Raw genomic sequence first — 19,553 nt, 5'->3', positions numbered from 1 at the left:
TTCTTTCTTTCTTTCTTTCTTTCTTTCTTTCTTTCTTTCTTTCTTTCTTTCTTTCTTTCTTTCTTTCCTTTTCTTTCTGTTGTTTATTGTGGTAAGATTTACATTACATGAAATTTATAATTTATATCATTCAGTGGTGTTAAGTAACTTTACACTTTTTTCATCATCTGACACAATCTCTATATCTATTAAAAACAACTCCCTATTTTCATTTCTCCCTCCTTCCAGGCCCTGGTAACCACCCTTCTACTTTTTTTTCTCTATGAATTTATCTATTGTAGGTAACATGTAAATGGACTTATATAGTATCTGTTCTTTTGTGACTGGCTTATTTCACTTAGCATAATGTCCTGAAAAGTTTATCCACGTGGTAGCATGTATCAAAATGTCCTTCCTTTTCAAGGCTGAATGATATCCCATTGTATGTAGATACCACATTCCGTTTACTCATCTTTCGATGAACATTGAGGTTGTGTCCCTCTTTTGGCTATTGTGAATAATGCTGTTGTGATCATGTGTACAAATATCTTTCAAAACTCCGCTTTCCATTCTTTTGGGTACCCACCCAGAAGTGGACTTGGTGGATCATGTGGTAATTCTGTTTAATTTGTGAGGAATCACCAAACTCCGCTGCACCATTTACATTCCTACCAGTAAGTAAGGTGGTTTTCCTAACCCAAACTTTTCTTCCCTTAGGAGAGCTGTTTTATTTTAAAAGCTTTTAACTTGGTCTAATGCCAAAAAAGGGAGGGATTCTCCTTACTTTTGAAAGACTGAGCACCCCGGGAAGACCACCCCCCTCAGTTCTGTGGAGCCCACTTTGCTGCTTCCACTCCCTTTACTTGGTCTCACCCAGTGCTCGTGCCAGGTGCCAGAGCACCCCACAGGGGCTGGTTGCCTCCCTATATTCCAGCACCAACATGGAGACACCTGTGTAACTTTGCATTCTCTACTTCTGAGAACATTTAACTACCACTGTGTTAGCAGTAGACCTGACTTCAATATTTTATGTGCTCATGACTTTAGAGATACGCTTTTTAGCAAAGTTAAATTGTTTCACCACAGGGGTAGACAGGGATACAAACTGTAGCTCTCCTAGGGGTCTAAGACTCCTGTCTGTACCAAAGTCCTCTAGGGCTACCTGTCATCTCTGTTCACTTAGAGATGCCACTGGCCCTGGCATTTCAAAGTGTTTTGAGGTGGGGATGATAAATGATGGATAAATTTAGATATGCATAAGTCTATCCATCCTATTCCCCTCATCAAAATTTGAGGTTTATATTCTTGAAATACCCAATGGTAGGAGAGTTCCCCTTTTCCTTATCTTTTTAAACGTCCTTATTTAATAATACTTTCTTAATTTCCCTTATTAAAAAATACATTCTAATGATCATTGCCGAAAGCTCTACTTCTTCATCATCTTAACTCCCTCCTCCACTAATACAGCATTTCCCTGTTTTAACCATTTTTATCAATAGAAGTATTTTGTAGTTTGACTTTATTAGATCTGAAATTCTCATATCCTTGAATTATGCCACTCCTTACTCTTAATGTTAAGGAAGAAAAATATTTAATTCAAGTTAAAAGGGGAAAGGGAATCCAACATTTATTGAGCGTGTGATATATTAGTATTCTAGGCCCTATGTTAGACACTTTACTTACTTTTGATTATACTGGTTGAATATAAAATGGATAGGGTATTGACAGGCCACCTTACATCAGGTATTTTTATTCAGCAGAATTCACTACATTAATTTATAAAATATGTACTGTCAGGGGTGAGAATAAGCTGTTCATATGGACTGGCCATCATCATAGCACTTAAATAGAATAAGTGACATGTTCGATTGAGTTCTACACCTGTGTTTTGTGATAGAATAAGTGACATGTTCGATTGAGTTCTACACCTGCTCCATTCATTTGGGTTTTGTGAAGTGTGGCTATATCATGTGTGATGTACTATCGTAACGTGAGGTCTTCATTTCAGCCACTGCAGAACGGACAGAATTTCACTTCCGTCCTGGCCTCCTAAGGTAGGACCCAAGGTCTAACCTAGACAGAAGACATATCTGTTTGAGATACAATATTACTTTTCGTTTGTAGTTCTAGATTTTTAGGTGTCGCGTCAGATTCGTTTTTACCCACGTTATCCTGGGAGAGTAGTCAGCAAATCTACCAAACGAATCTGACTCTTAGTTGATATTTAAAACAGAAAGACATTGGCAGAGGAAGAGCTGAAGATGGAAGCATCTCTAGTCAGACACGCCTTGTGGGGGCTCAGAGCTTCAGACCTATTTGCTAAGGTCTCTGTGACTAAATGGCTGAGGTGTGCTGCGACCACTGAGTGGGCCAGCAAATCTTACCCTCGACTTATTCTTTGTACAGGCTTTCTGGTGGTTTGTACAGCAAGGGGCCATTATGCCTGGGCTAAAATGCATGTCCCCAAGGCAGGCACCTCCCATGTTACTTGCTGGGTGTATTCCTGAGAAGTGGGGCCAAAGCAGCACTCAGAGCAACACTTTGTTAAATTCATTAAGCAAAGAGGCCGTTTTGAGTTACTCAGTAAATCCTTTGTGAAGTAGAAAACTATAGCTACATACATGCTTATAGCAATTTCTTGGTTGAATTCTTGCCTATTATCTATCATATTTGAACTTGACAATCTTATGAGGTGGGTAGAGTAGATTCCCTCCCGCCCCCCGGCCTACCATTTTTAATAACAGCTTTATTCACTGTTGGGGCTACCACAGAAACTGGATGGATCTAGTCCCAACATTTTCTTTGGATGTTGAGACTAATGATACCACACAGACACACCCCCTGTTCAAAAGTTTGTTACTCATGTAATGAAACTCTCTTGGAAGAGCAGGGATGTTCCCAAGCAGGTCCTAAAATGGCTTAAAAGAGCAGGGAAAGGAGACTGGCTTGGGGGTTTCGTGGTGGTGAGGGGTGAGGCTGGGTGAGTGGTTTGACTTTCCCGCTGGCACTACAGGAGGGAAGCACCTGGAACTTCCTCTCAGCTTGCGCAGATGTGGGACAGAGGGGAAGAGAGAGGGAGCAACATAAAAGCTCTCAGCAGTATAACATCAAAAATGGAGTCAGGTTTTTATTACATTCACACACCATAACATTCACCTTTTATTTTTTTAATTTCTTTTTTATTTTTATTTTTTCTTTATTGATTTATATGCATGCATACAAGTCCTTTGGTTGATCTCTCCCCTTTACCCCCACCCTCCCCTACCTTCCCTCTGAGGTTTGACGGTCTGATCGATGCTTCTCTGTCTCTGGATCTGTTTTTGTTCATCAGTTTATGTTGTTCATTATATTCCACAAATGAGTGAGATCACCTTTTAAAAGTGTTCAATCCAGTGGTTTTTAGTATATTCATAGACTACATATTGTGTAAAGATAATGTAGATGTTAGAAACACTGTCTAATTTCTGAACATTTTCATTATTCCTGAAAGAAACTCTGTATCCATTATCAGCCAGCCCCCATTTCCTCCTCCCTCAGTCGCTGGAAACCACTAATCTATTTATAATCTCTGTGAATTTGCCGGTTGAGGACATTTCATTGAAATAGAAGCATATAACACGAGATCATTTGTGACTGGCTTCTTTCACTAAGCATGACATTTTTCAGATTCATCCATATTGTAACATGTATCAGCACTTTATTCCCTTTAATGGCTGAATAATATTCCATTGTGTGGCTGTACTAGTTTGTCATATTAAAAGATGATTGATTTGGACCATCTGAGAGTGTGTGGTGATGGGAGTATTAGGAGAGGAAGACATGGGCTTGGATCTCATAAGGGAGTGAAGGGGGACATCCAGTCTTGGGAGTTGTATAAATTAGAGATAACATTTAAAGATGTGAGAGTAAACGTTATCTCTAAATTGAAATGTGTGCTTTGTAGGTGACTGAACTGGTTGTCAATAGATAGCATTCATCTGTTCCTGTCCCCTGATGGAATTCATGCTCATTATCATTTTAGACCAATCTAAGATCATTCTGATGCAGAAAAATCAGCAAAACCAAACACACATTTTGAGTGATTTATTTTGTCATGCTCCTATTAGCATGAAACCCACTTTTTGGCCTTGTTGAATCCTTTGCTCTAAATAGTTTCTGATGTTTTTCTTGCCCACAAATTTTGTTGGTTTGAAAATGATTAGTATTTAAAATTGGTACAGTTGATGAAATACTTATTAATGCATCTCTAGGAAACATTTCCTTTTCCTCTAAATGATTGTTAGAAAATTGTTCCATTCTCTCCCATTGTTTTAAATATTAACTTAGAGCTTTTAAAATAAATCAGATATATACCAGTAGCTTCAAATTTGCTTGGTTATCATTTATACTGCTCTGTAAGTTCAAACATAATCTTTTGCATCTCAAATAATGTTCCCTGGCTTTTACACCCAGGATGTGTAAAATGGGTAATAATAATACATTAAGTTTTTAATTTCTAGGTACCATCTTTATTTATATTCAATGAACTATTGTAAATGGTTTCTCTTGTAATATAGAAGGTAGGTTAATTGGTGAATTTTCTGAATTTCCAAAACAGACAATTTACTCTATGTGTTTAGTGTTTTATAGTCTTTAGTATAGTATTCAGTTTCTGTGTAGATGTGTTTCCATATATTTATATGCCAGCATTGTGATGTTGCATGAAGATTATATCTTCTGATATTAGGTCTTGGGTGTAATCTTGAATACTGTTGCTCTGTATTAACAGAATTACCATTCTGAAGCAGAACATTCTAGGCCACATATAATTCCTCTGTTTTTTTCATGTGGCCATTATCTCTACTCCTTTGATCTCCTGTGGCTATTAGATTTTTGCATAAAAATGCAGGAGATAGACAAAGACTAGATTTTTGCTTATCTATGGAGCCTAATCGGTAAACTAGCCATAGAAAACAAATTTGGGGGTTATGTGACTGCATGCATGGTGTTTTCTAAAGAGCTGCTTTGACTACATTCCACAGGTTTCTGTAACTAACTGTAGGTACTCAGTCATTCCAATCCACTCTAACTTTGAAATCTATAGATAGAAAATGAAAACCCTCATTGCCTTATAAAATAAGGAAGACTATTAGAATAGCTCTTAAAAGAGCAATCACTTCTTTCCAGATGCATGGCATAGGTGGAAGGGGTTGACCTGTGTCTTTTTACGTAATTCTCCCTTCATTTTTTAGAAGGAAAATGGCAAGAGTCAACTTAGTATTTATTAATGACAAGCTTCTGTAATTAGCCATCCCCAAAGATACACATAAGGTTGCATGTCAGTGAGTTCAGTCTGCAGTGGAAGCATCTGGATTACTGATGCACAACAATTATAACCTTGTCTGTGGGATTTGAGTGTGTATTTACCATTGCATACTGAGGTGTGCTGCTTCAGAAAGAAGGACCAGGTAACCCTGTATCCATGTTCTCATTTGCATACTCTTTATCCATGTTCTCATCTGCATCTTTGGGCACCAGAGATGGGAGAATCCTTTTAAGCAGTGTAAACTTGCTAGCCCTCTCTCCAGCAAAGAGTAGAAGTGGACAGAAGTCAAGATCGACACAGCAGTTTTGTATTCCCTTGTGGTTTGCTGTCAGCAAGCTATTACCCACACAGGCAAATGGTTGTTTGAAGTGGGCTTACACATGTTTCCATAGCAGCAGTCATCTTAGTGATTTCACTCGTTTTTGGACTTTCCCCCCCTCTTTTGCTTCTCTGTTCCTTGCTGATGCAGGATTAAACAAACAGCATATTTAGGTCAAGGAAAGAGATGTTTGCTAATATAGATGCTGGGCTGAGCATTCTGGGAGTGTGATTTCTTGCAGCAGATGAACGTTCTTTGTGCCTTCCAGCGGTATCTGCAGCAGGGTGCTGTCTGGTCCCATCTTTTTCATTTTGGGCAGGTTCTGAGGTTCAGAACCACCCAAGCAAATCACAGGAGCCGGCAGTTTCCCAGGAACCACATGCAAATCTGCTTATTTGCTTTTTGGTGTTAACAGTGAAGCAATCTACTGGAAAAAGCGATACTTTAAAGGTTTTGGTGCATCCGAGGTGTGTCATCTTGCGTTTGCACCACCCCTCCTGTTTTACACTCGGAGCCTGGATTTTTTTTTTTTGCCAGGCTGTTGGGCAGGAGCAGATTCTAGTGCGACAGCTCGGAGCTTCCCTTCTGTTCCGGTGCCGGCAGCTGCCTGTCATGAAGACGGTACAGTGGGAGCCTGCTCTGAAGAGCCAAGGAAGATGATGTGGAAATGGAGTAGAGACTGCTAGAAATCTGAGCATCCACACCTCGGGGATGGGTTGCACTACTAGTGTGATTCTGTTTAAAGGCATCCGCACCGTTTTTGAAAGAAACTGTGCTTATATGTGCAAACAGCCAGGAGAGAATAATGCCCTTGAATATACAGCATACAATTGGACAAAAGAAGATTCAGAACTATTGATTTCCTACTGTCTGGTAAATGCTGTTTTGCTTAATTTATAAGTAGTTTGGTGGTGGTAAAAAAAAAACTAGTCTTGTAAAGCAACTATATTTACTTCTATATATGTATAGTCTGTGTGGTATTAATGGGTCATTGGCGGTCTTCAGTTTAAATTAGGAGGTGCCCATGGGTATATGTGAGAATGTTAGGTATTAAAGCTAAAAGCACACAGAGAAAAGCTGGAGTCAGATATTTGATTGCAGAACAGTTTTCTAAGTTAGCATTATGAGCTACATGATCTTGGTACCGTCCCAGAAATAATACTTGGTAACGTGTATATTTAGGGCGTTAGATATTGAACCCTCTTCAAATGGTAGAGAATTATTCAGTCCCTTTACATCTTAGTCTTCTACTTGGCCAGGTTTTTCTTACTAATGGCTTGAGGTCAGTTCTTTGATTCGGGGGAGACATTCAAGGGGAGCAAGAAAGAAACTGTAATGGGTATAGGACAAATATAGCTTTATTATTTTACATCCAACTATATATACTATTTTTGGATGCAATGTTTTACTCCCTTTACAATGCTCAGGGAGGTGTCAGGTCACAGATGGGTGTGCCTCGCTACCGCCTTCCAACAAATTCCAGGCTCATGAGGAAGCTACATATGGCTCTCCTCCTCCCTCAGGATGCCTTGCCATTTTTCCTTCTGTTCTTATCACAGTTTTTGTCAAAATGAGTAAGAATAGTACATGTGAGAGTTGCTGTGTGTGAGTCTAGCCAGCAGTTACTCAGTATGGTGTGGGCGAGGTGTGCCGAAACCCCAAACCTTTCCTGATTATTGGGCTGCCCTCTGAGATTGAAAGGGAGTGCTGGTGTGCCCTATGAATCTCGGGATCAGATCGGGTCGCCCCAGCCTTGCAGGGCCCCCTAAGAGGGTGTGTTTTGTGGAGGGGCTTATGTGACTTGAGCTCTCTAAATACTTGGGAGGAAGAAAAGGATCGCATCACTGGAGCATCAGATGCATTTTGGAAAGCAGTGTTATGTGTGGGTATGGGATTTAAGTGGTGCTGTATTAACTATTAAATATTTTAAACCCTAATGTATTTTGGAATGGGCTTTTGAGAATAACTGGGATCAGAAATGAGAAGGACTAGCTCATTACAGTCTGTCCCATTAGTGTGATCCATAACCCTGACAGCCTTGGGATGGCTTGACTAGCGATGGCAACGCCTCTCCTACTAGCGTCTGCTCCCTCCGGTCACACTAACTTGTCTTTAGTTAACCCACCTTTGAGAGACTGCTTGTTTTTCTTTTTGTCTTACTGCACGAGGAAACAGTAACCTTTCAGGGGCTTTGTTGGTGCTCTGGACTGGATTTGGGGACACTGCTCCTGTGTGTTGGGTCAGATGCTCTCTGCCCACCACCCTCGCCTGCACCAGCAGATCAGGAAAGCTATATGAGCATGCATACATGTGAAAGATGCACCCTCGGAACTGGTCTCCCTGCTTCTGGCCTTGACCCTATGACCTCTTTTCCATGTGGCAGACAGTGGCCTTCCTTTGAAAAGGAAAGTCAGATGGTTTCCTCTCTGCTCAGATCAGATCCAGCATCCTTACAGTGGCCTCGAGGTCTGTCCCCAGCATGCCGTCCTCCTCCGCCTCCTCCTCCTCCTCCTTCTCCTCCTCCTCCTCATCTTCATTTACTTCTCACTCTCTCCTCATTCCTCACTTTGCTCCAGCCTTTGAGGCTGCCTTGCTGTTCTCTCCTGGGACACTTCTACCCAAGGGTTCACTCTCTTTTTAATTTTATTTTTTCTTATTGAATTGATTGAGGTTGCATTGGTTAATAAAATATATAGGTTCCAGGTGTACAATTCTGTAATGCATCATCTGTATATGGTAGTGTGTGTTCACCACCTGAGTCAAGTCTCCTCCCAGCACCATTTATTGCCCCTTCCCCTTCACTCTCTTTTTAATTTTATTTTTTCTTATTGAATTTATTGAGGTTACATTGGTTAATAAAATATATAGGTTTCAGGTGTACAATTCTATAATGCATCATCTGTACATTGTAGTGTGTGTTCACCACCTAAGTCACGTCTCCTCCCATCACCATTTATTGCCCCTTCCCACCCCCCTTCCCCTTTTCCTCTGGTAATCATCATACTGTTGTCCGTGTCTGTGAGTTTTGGATTTATTTTGTTTAATCCCTTCACCCTTTTCACCCAGCGCCACAATCCCTCTCCCCTCTGTCAGTCTGTTCTCTATGAGTCTGTTTCTATTTTGTTAGTTTATTTTGTTCATTAGATTTCACATAGGAGTGAAATCATATGGTACTTGTTTTTCTCTGACTGGCTTATTTTATTTAGCATAATGGTCTCCAGGTCTATCCATGCTGTCGCAAAAGGTAAGATTTCCTTCTTTTTTTATGGCCGAATAGTATTCCATGTGTAAATGTACCACAGCTTTTTTGTTGTTGTTAATCTTCACCCAAGGATATTTTTCCATTGATTTTTAGAAAAAGTGGAAGGGAGGGGGAGAGACAGAAAAACATTGATATGAGAGAGACACATTGTTGCCTCCCACAGGTGCCCTGACCACGGCCGGGATCAAGCCTGCAACCACGGGAGAGACAGAGAAACATTGATGTGAGAGAGACACATCGATTGTTGCCTCCCACAGGTGCCCTGACCACGGCTGGAATCAAGCCTGCAACCAAGGTACATGTCCTTGACTGAAATAGAACCTGCCACCCTTCAGTCCTTGGGCTAACACTCTATTCACTGAGCCAAACCAGCTAGGGCTATACCACAGCTTTTTTATCCACTGATCTACTGATGGGCACTTGGGCCGCTTTCAAATCTTGGCTATTGTCAATAATGCTGCAATGCACATAGGGGTGCATGTATTCTTTCAAATTAATGTTTTGGGTTTCTTTGGATATGTTCCCCAAAGTGGAATTGCTAGGTCATAAGACAGTTCCATTTTTAATTTTTTGAGGTAACTCCATACTGCTTTCCACAGTCGCTGCACCAATCTGCACTCCACCAACAGTGCATGAGGGTTCCCTTTACTCCACATCTTTGCCAGCACTTGTTTGTTGATTTATTGATGATAGCCACTTCTGACAAGTGTGGGGTTATATCTCATTGTGGTTTTAATTTTCATTTCTCTGATGATTAGTGATGTTAAGTATCTTTTCATATGCCTGTTGGCCATCTGTGTGTCCTCTTTGGAGAAGTGTCTATTCAGGTCCTTTGTCTATTTGTTAATTGGATTGTTAGGTTTTTTTTTGGTGTTGAGTTTTATAAGTTGTTTATAAAGTGTCTATTCAGGTCCTTTGTCCATTTGTTAATTGGATTGTTAGTTTTTGTTTTTTTTTTGGTGTTGAGTTTTATAAGTTGTTTATACATTTTGGATATTAAGCCCCTCTCAGATGTATCAGCAAATATGTTCTCCCACTCAGTGGGTTGTCTTTTCATTTTGTTGATGGTTTCCTTTGCTGTGCAAAGACTTTTTTGTTTGATGTAGTTCTATTTGTTTACTTTTCTTTTGTTTCCCTTGCCCGAGGCAGTATATCAGAAAATATATCTTAGCCACCTCTTCATTTGACTAGTAAAAGAAAGCTTAGGCCCTGGCCAGATGGCTCAGTAGGTTGGAACATTATCCCATACATCAAAAGGTTGGTTGCAGGTTCTATTCCAGATCAGGGCACATACCTAGGTTGCTGGTATGGGAGGCAACCAGTTGATCTCTCTCTCTCTTTCTCTTTCTCTCTTTCTAAAAGTAATAAAAACATATACTCGGGTGAGGATTAAAAAGAAAAAGAAAAAAGAAAGCTTAGTTCCAAACTTATGACCCAATTCTAACAGATACATAGACTTTCAAATGATTTTTTATTTTTTACTTAATTTTTATCAAATGATTTTTTATATTCCTCTTTAACTTTGCTTTTTATGTTTCCTGCATTACTGTTTTATTACAGTCTGTTTTTTCTCATCTTCTTTTTGCATTACTGTTTTATTACAGTCTGTTTTTTCTCATCTTTTAAAAATATTTTTAAATCTTATTTTGTATGTATTCATGTAAATCACATTAAATCCTTTGGGGTTTAAAGGCGAGGTATAAATTAATAAGCCAATAGAGAACTACATAGTGAAGAAAAGGCCTTTCTGCAACATTAAGTTTGGCTCTAAAGCAAAAACCAGATGTGCTGAGTGCAGACTTTGGCTTTGTAAGGCAGTCTTGTACAGGAAGCTTCTTTTTATATCTAAATGGCATGAATCAGCCCCATGGTGGGTAGTCCTCTGGGAAATGGGCTTATGTGGCAATTGTGGACTGACCGAATTTCAAGTGCAATTGCACTTAAATTTTGACCAGTAATTCTACTGCAATGGAAGGGCAAGGCTGAGTTGGGATAGATTTTATTCCTGAGTATAGATTTTTCCTAAAGTCTCCTTTTTCTAATTAATTGAATGTATTAGTTTACCTCATTCAGGAAACTACTTGAGTGCTTTTTTGTGTGCTGGATGTACAGAAGTGATGAGGAAGCTCACGTCCCCATTGGGGGCCGGCTGACACACAGGTCTCACGGGGCACTGTTTGTTAGAGGGCCTGAAGGCACCAGCCCAGGCGTGTTCCATGAGGAGGGGCTTGAGCTGAGATGAAATGCTTGTACATTCCTTTTTCCTTGTCTGCGGAGGTTTGTGATGGGCCTTGCCTTAGTGGCTAGGACTTGGCCTGCTTTATTTCTAGCTAGTCATGTAATCGTCCCCTCTCTTATCGTGTCTGTGGAAGAATTGAGGAGCTGTGGGATTATCCTGCCCAGTGTCTCTTTCTGCTGATTGTACCTGAAGCGGAAGAAGTCCCTCAGTTATAACTTTGACAGCAGCTAGGACCCTGTTGGCAGCTGCATAAGAGCAATAATGAAATCAAACTGCTGGAAGTCACACGGGGCAAAAGCAAACTTTCTTTTCAATTTTGTGTGTGTGCCATGTTAGAATAATATAGCAATAATTTTACCCATTTTAAATTAATATTTATTTTTTTCTTATCTCCTTAGAGCTTTGGAGTTTTTTTTCATGGTTCTGCTATTATAATATTTGCTACACATCATCAATGTGTCCTCAGCCTTTACTACTGTATGTATAGAATTTTATCCAATCACCTATACTCTCCCCAGGCTAAACAGTTATTTGTAATTTTAAAACCTGTTGGCTGTGAAAATCCTTTGATTTATCACATTCTTATTTAATAATCATTCATTGAATATTTGCAAAGGGAACAAGAGTTGAAGGTGATATGATATCTGGCCCCTAAGAGCCTACAGTCCTGCTTGTTTGTGTCTGTGTGTGTCGGGAGGTGGGAATGGGTGGGGTGGCAGGCGTGGAGTGGAGGAGGAGAGGGGAGATGGTGGTATAATCAATGACAAGTGGTCAGTGAAAAATGCTATAATACCTGTCAGCTTAAGACAGTTAGGAAAGTACAAGCTGGATCTTGATTATTTTAAGGTGTTCTCTTCATAAGTGTTTCTTGCATTGTTATAATAGTCTTGAAAATGGTAAAAAAAGCAGAGACCTGCTTGGCTGCCTTCTGGAACACTTCTTTGGTTCAACAGGTCTGGTCCCGGGACAATGGCTTTGGGTAGGCGGTGTTTTACATTTTATTTCTACTATCCTTCTTAATGATGCCCAAGGCTTTGCCGTTTATTTTGATCACAACAACAAATTGGGCTGATGTTTTCAAGGAACAGTCTGCTGTCATCCCTATATCCATTTCCTGTCTCCTGAGATTGCACTGCTCAATTGACACTGCTTCTGAGAGTGTAGGCAGTGTGAGCTGCTAGCACAAGAGCACACCGCACCTTTCCCAGTGCTTTACTAAAACTTACCATTTACTTATGCACGGGATTCATTTATTTTAATATTTGTCAAATTATAAATAATTATGGTAGAAACTAAGCATGTTCACTACCCAGAGGTAATCATTGCTTTAAACATTTTGAGACAAAACCTTTCAGAATTTCATCCATGTATAGCACTGCTCATAAAAAAACATGTATATATAACAGGTTGCTATGGACCGAATTGTGTGCCCTGCCAAAATTCATATGTTGAAGCCCTAACCCCCAATGTGACTGCATCTGGAGATAGCGTCTTTAGGAAATCATTAAAGTTAAATGAGGGCATAAGGGTGGAGCCCTAATCTGATAGGACTGTGATCTTATAAGAATAAATTCATTCTCTCTCTCTCTCTCTCTCTCTCTCTCTCTCTCTCTCTCTCTCTCTCTCTCTCCCTCCCTCCCCAATGTGAAGGCATGGAAAGAAGGCAGTTGTCTGCAAGCCATGACCAGAGCCCTTACCAAGAACTGACAGTGCTCTCACACTAGCCTTGGACTTCCAGTTTCCAGAACTGTGACAAAATGCATTTCTGTTGTTTCAGTCACCCAGTCTATGGCATTTGGTTATGGCAGCCCTAGCTGACTAATACATACGTATAATAAGTATGTTATTTTGTTTTATAGTCTTGTAACTTGCTTTAAAGATACTTCATAATATATCACAAACATCTTTCCATGTCTGTGAGTTTACATTTATGTCCCATTCTTAATGGCATCATTTCATTGTATGGATGTGTCTTAGTTTATTTTAAGCTGCTATAACAAAACACCATAAACTGGGTGGCTTATAAACAACAGACATTTATGTCTCACAGTTCCAGAGGCTGAGAAGTCCAAGATCAAGTCATCTGCAGATTTGGTGTATGGAGAGGGCCCACGTCTTGGTTCATAGATGGCTGTTTTCTCATGTTTCTCATATGGTGGAGGGATCTCTGTGGGGTCTCTTTTATAAGAGCACTAATTCCATCCAAGCAGGACCCACCCTCATGATCTAATCACCCCCAAAGGCCTCACCTTTTATTATCATCACATTGTTGCATTATGTTTTGGCATATCCATTTAGAAGGGCCATAGACTTTCAGTCCATTGAAGGATGTGACATTTTGTTTAATCTATATCCACAATTTCATTTTTAAAAACAATTGTAAATGCTTTGATTAACATCTTTGCATGTGCACTTTAAACACTTGTCAAATTGTTTTCTGAGCACAGATTTCTAAAGTTGGAGTACAGGTCGATCTTATTTACTTTTTTGTTTTTTAGAGAGAGAGGAAGGGAGGGGGATATAGAGATAGAAACATTGATGAGAGAGGAACATCATCGATTGGCTGCTCCTGTACACCCCCTACTGGGGTATTGAGCCCCCAACCCAGGTATGTGCCCTAATGGGGAATCAAACCAATGACCTCTTGGTTCCTGGGTCGACACTCAACAGCTGAGCCAGACCAGCTGGGCCTTATTTACTTTTTATAGAATTTTATATATATAGCTATATTGCCCACCAGAAAGATTATTTTGAGATTTTTAAAAATTAAAGACAAGAAAACTTGTTTTCTCCCCTTGTGACTTCAAGCAATTTGCCTCCGTATTCGTCTTTATTAAGCTATTGACAAAGTTGTTTGCTGAACAGAATAACATTGACTTAGATGCTGTATACCTAGGCAAGTAACATAGTTAGTTATACTGGGGTTCAAATTAGCACTAATTTTGCCTCAACTTCTGGAAGCATGATCACTAGCATTCTTAAGTATCCCAAGAGAATTCTGAAATGTTCCATGTGGGGGCTGGAATGTGTTTGTTCTGGGAGGTCTCTACCCTTTTGGAGCTGGAAGAGCTATTTCAAGGAGACTGAAGTGGGAAAGAGCCCCAGAAATACTGAGTAGAAACAGATGAGTAAAGCTGTTAGTGCTTTGCCTCAAGTCTTACGTTTTGGATATCAAAGTTGCTGATTCCTGTTTCTTCCACAGATTTAGTGAGAAGCAACAACTGATTTTGCTTTTCAAAAGTAACATTTATTTTTCATATTTAGAATACATAATTATTTACAGAAAGTTTATAGACTACAGAGAAGAATAAAGAGGAAAACAAAAATCAGCTATAATCCCACAGCCCAGAAATAATTACTGTTTAACGTTTAGTGTGTATTTTCTAATAGTTTCCCCTACTTATGCAAATATTAAAAATGATATAAAATTTCATAAATAATTCTGATGCCCTTTCCACTTATAATTTTTATGACACTTTTATATGTTCCACTAAAACATGATTTAATACTAGATGCATAATATTACATTTGTAATGTATGCACTAGAATTTGTTTAAATGTTTCTTTGTTGTTAGGCATTCAGGTTGTTATAAATTAAGATTATAGAGGACATCTTTACCTTAAAATCTTTCTATAGATCTATACTTATTTCCATAGGCCAGATTCATAAACATGAACTTGGTAAGGCAGGGATGAATTTTTTAAAGGCCTTTTAAGACCCTTGCCAGTTTGGTTCAGTGGATAGAGCAGACTGAAGGATCCTGGATTCAATTCCAGCCAAGGGCACATGCCCAGGTTGTGGGCTCAATTCCCAGTAGGAGGCGTGCAGGAGGCAGCCAATCAGTGATTCTCTCTCATCATTGATGTTTCTATCTCTCTCTCTCTCTCTCTCTCTCTCTCCCTTCCTCTCCGAAATCAACAAAGCTATATATATATTAAAAAGCATTTTAAGGCATTTTTTTGATTGATCCAACTTACATTCCCAGTTATAATTAATCTTGTTTTATAAAATGATGATTTCCAGCATCATTTTTGCCAATTTGAGAGACAAATTTCAAACTCCAAATACTTTGTAATATTCATTTCAAATATTTCTCCATTTTGTCACTTGCCTTTAATTTTGTTTACTTCCTTTATAGTACTTATTTTACTGACAAGTTTAAATGTAGGTGATCAGCAACTCAGAGATTTTTTTTCCTTACTTTTATGCTTAGGAATTCTTGCCTATCTCAGATCATATATTCACCAGTATTTTCTTTTGGAATTTATTTGTTTTGTTTGCTTATTTATTTACTACTTTGCTCTTTTGTCCAAATGTTTTTATAAAAAAGGTTTTATTAACACATAGCCACACCTATTTGTTTACATGTTGTCTATAACTGCTTTCATCATGGTAGAGTTTAGTGGTTGCGACAGGGACCTATGATATTTACTAGCTGGTTTAAAGTATTTATTAGTTGGCCCTTTACAGAAAGTTTGCTGACCCCTGCGTTAGTCAATCTAGAATTTACTTGGACGTACAGCTTAGTGAAGGCCCTAACTTGTTTTCTTCCTTAGCGCAACACTTTTTCCCCCCAATCCTGCTTGTTGAATAATCCATTCCTTACTCACTGGCTTGTGATCCTTCCTTCATTATATCTTGTGTTCTTTCGCATACTAGGATTTGTTATGGTGCTACTCTATGTCCATTGTAGAAGCAAAGTTCTCATTCAGTTGTCTATTCAAATGCAATTTAGTAAGAATAGGAGCAATTTGGAGAGAAAAACATAAATTCTGTAGGCTATATACTACATAAGTTGCTGAATTAAGTAGTCTAAAAAGCACATATTATAAACCTGTTTCTGTGTGAAATAGCCTGCTCATAAAGTAGGTTAAGCTTGTCCTGATAAGGACTTTCTGGTGCATTTTGAGGAAAGAAAAATTCCAGTGTGACAGCTGCATCCTCAAGTAGCCTTGATGTGAATCTACATTTTGTGTATATCCGGTCTTTGCTAACAAAAAGAGTTCCAGCAAAATATAAGCAGAAGTACGACCAGAGTTTTCAAAACAAGTGTATTTGTGTCTGCAGGAAACACATCTGTTTCTTAATAGAGGGAGAGTAAATTCTAGTTTTCTTTTTACATATACCTTATACGAATTTCAAATACAATTTAGTTCCCTCCTTACCTACAGTTTATGTGTGTGTGGTTTGGGTACGTGTATGTCTCTGTGAATGCATGTGTGACTGTGTGTAGTTGTGTGTGTTTTTTGTTGTCATCTCAGTACTGGAATATTGGATAAAGGGGTACTTTTTCACATGTCAATGAACAGTCCAAGGCTCTATTCTATTCTAGGATGCATTTCAATAAACATTTGTTTCCCTGCCAAAGAAAAACCCATATCTGAGAAAACCGAAGTCGATGTGACTTGTGAACCTAAGCAGAGGGACATGGAGCTGATGCCCACTGAGGTTTCCTCTTCTCTTCTGGAGGAGGCTCTGCCTTTACAGTCTCCATGCCTAGAGTTTGCTGTTAGAATTCGAAGATGTGGGTTTGGTGGCAGTCCCATATACTAAATAGTTTTACCCTCATTTGCTATTCCCTGTATATTTTCTAGGTTTATGAAATAGGCAACCGCATCATCAAAGAATCAGTCTTACAAGTTATTCTTCTTTCTCTATGATTTATTTATTGTGAAGAGCAATCAGAAGAGAACCCTGAAACAACTTCCTTGCTTTCCCCCTCCACTGGGAACAGGGAATAACGATGTCCAGTCTTCTGACTTGGGAGGTGGTGATGCCATTAATCAAATGCTTGCACAGAAGGGGAGGGCAGGTGAACGTCTAGCTCAGCCGTGGGCAAACTACGGCCCGCGGGCCGGATCCGGCCCGTTTGAAATGAATAAAACTAAAAATTTTTGTCTAGCTGGTGTGAGAGCAGGGGAAGGAGGAGAGAGATCATGAATTCACTGTTGGTCTTGCTGAGTTCGAATGCCTGAGAAGCCTTCAGATCAGGGTCAGATCCAGCTTTTGCGGGCCCTGAAGCTTTTACAATGTAGTCCTTCCTTAAGAAAACTGATAGAAAATGACCAACGCCAGAGTAGGTGCAGGACCTTGGGAGGGGCCTCCGCAAGGAAGGGCCCTGAAGCTTAACACGTTAAGCGCCCAGCTAGTTTTGTCTTCCGGAAGGGAAGTATAGTGTCAGTTACCTGTGACTGACAGGGTGCTTAATGTGTTAAGCTTCATTAACTTCTGGGGAATCTGGGTCTGTGTCATGGCAGATGTCTGAGGCTCCCTGGGTTCTCCTCTCAACCTCAGGCTGGTCACCATCTTGTTTATTAGACTGTCAGAGGTAATTAAGGTTAATCCAAGGGCTACCTTAACGTGGTGTCCAGAGGAGTCCATGCTGTGCCTTCTGACTTTTCTGCAGAAAAGCTAACTGCCTCCCCGGTCTTTCTGACGTACCAGAGAGATGGAAAGAAAATGCCACAAAGAGCTTGTATGGAATGAGGGGCTCAGTCTAGTATCGATACCAACGACCAAAAGAGGATAATGCTCTGAAGTATGCTCTCTCTGTTTAGATTATCCCCAGGAATTAGGAGCCATGTATAAATTGAACTGAAGCACTTCTAGCTCTTCCTGTTAGGAAAGAGTTTGGGGGGGAACCATTTTACCTGAAACCTTTCACTTTAAATAAAACCTTTGAAACCAAATTTAAATGGTTTCCAAATAGATGGAAAGTGGTTTCATAATAGTAAATAGAAGGCAGCATATTTAGATAGGCCTCCCAGGAATACTTCCAGAATGGGAATGGGAGCACTGGAATGGTTGTTTAGTCTGCCTGGGGTAGCTCCCTTGCAGGGAGGTAATCGCAGACACCGCCAAGGACAAGGTTGTATTTGGGTAAAATGTCCTCTGTCCTCCTGCTGCGGCTTGGCCTTCGGAGCCCCCGCCAGAGTGGCTGATCCTCCCTCCGTGCTTCTGAATTCCACCCTCGCTCCTCTTCACCTTCGTTGTCGGGTCTCTGCGTGCGAATGATCTCAGCTGGCGTGAGGCTCCTGTGTGATGAAACCATTCACACCATGGTATACACGGCTAACAGAATTGTGTCTGCCAAGGAGTCTGCATTTTAGAGGGACGTTTGTTAACTAAGGGTAGCACTGCAGGTGATCATGGAAGATTTTGGAGCAGGTTGTCATTTATTCCCAAACTGCAGAATGAATAGCATTTGTATGCCAGTGAGTCTCTGTTGTGTGAGTTGGGGTTTTTGTTTCGGTGGCAGGAGGAGAATGTTTTTTACCTCCTTTTCTTCGTTGTTTTCTAAGTGGGCCACAGTTTTCTGTGTCTAGTTACCTAGAGCAAATTTCAAATGTTTAATTGGGGAGAGCATGAGGTTTCTATTGGTGGTGTTCCCTGCTGTGTTTTGCCACCTGCAAGCCGCCCAGCTCCTCTCCCAAGGCCCCTGAAAGTTGAGCTTTGGAATCTCGCATCTTGCTTTGGGAAGTCTGGCTGCTGCTCTCGGGAGCCAAAAACATCTGCAGATGTTTTGGGCCTTGTAAAGATAGGGCACCATGATGTTGCTTTTTTGTTTGAATCTATGACTGACTGGTGTTCTTGAGCCTGTGTTGCACATTATCACCTAAAGCCTCCTCTATGTTCTCTCCCAGAGCCTTAAGTCAGACCAGGTTTTCCTGCTTTTATAAATCTGATTTGGGGGGTTGGTTGGGATGGGGTATTGAAGTCAGGCAGAGCCATGAACATTTTAGCCACCCCCAAAAGTAGACATCATTGTCTTATTTTTGGTTTCCCTTTTCCACTAAAAAGAGTAGGATTGCACTAGTTTTTCTTTGCCAGATTAACAAATACAGGTGCATGCATGGTTTCTGGGAACTTCAATTCAAGAGAGTCAGTGCTGAATTTCCGTTTTCACTTTTCACCCTTGTAATTCAATCACCTTTTAGGCTGGGCCGTTGTGTTACAGGAGGATGCAGGCCACTATCCAAGTCATACTCTCTTGTGACCGGTGTTGTAAAACATGTGGAAACTCTGATAGTTTCTGCAGATGCGTGTTTATCTGAAACACACACACACACACACACACACACACAGCACTGTCCAAAGGGAAAGCTGGCAGAAATGCTCTTAATTTTAAAAACAACCCCTAGCTGCACCAGAACCTTAAAACTTTTCGTTATTATTTCTAATCACCCTCTGTTTGAAAAAAGAACATAAAGAAAGAAACATTGAGGATAGGTTTTCGGGACTGCTTATGTTGTCTGTCCTGCAGCCCCAGCCATGAAGGGCTTGGCTGGCAACAGGCAATTAGAGAATCCAGGAGAAGGCCAGATGATCTTGAACCAGGCAAGAGAGTTCATTGTTTAAGAATTCCTTCTATTGGGAAATGAATTTTAAAAAACAACAACAAAACTTAAAGCTATTTTTACTTTTCATATTAAAAACAGTTGTTTTGCT

General features: G+C 40.1%; 1 protein-coding gene across 2 annotated transcripts in view; it reads left to right on the top strand.

Moving 5' to 3' along the window:
* The first annotated feature begins 6,142 nt into the window (after positions 1 to 6,142).
* DOCK9 (dedicator of cytokinesis 9) overlaps positions 6,143 to 19,553 on the top strand; it is a 208,256-nt gene continuing 194,845 nt past the window's right edge. The window contains exon 1 of one of the 2 annotated variants that reach the window (XM_014531223.1): positions 6,143 to 6,476. In XM_014531223.1, the coding sequence (XP_014386709.1) occupies positions 6,315 to 6,476 (162 nt within the window). In that variant the 5' untranslated portion in view covers positions 6,143 to 6,314. The remainder of the gene's footprint in view (positions 6,477 to 19,553) is intronic. The other variant, XM_014531224.1, reaches the window with a different exon arrangement.

The sequence above is a fragment of the Myotis brandtii genome, unplaced genomic scaffold (assembly GCF_000412655.1).
Source record: "Myotis brandtii unplaced genomic scaffold, ASM41265v1 scaffold796, whole genome shotgun sequence".
In the NCBI taxonomy this organism is placed as follows: Eukaryota; Metazoa; Chordata; class Mammalia; order Chiroptera; family Vespertilionidae; genus Myotis; species Myotis brandtii.
This window is presented reverse-complemented; position numbering and strand designations above follow the sequence as displayed.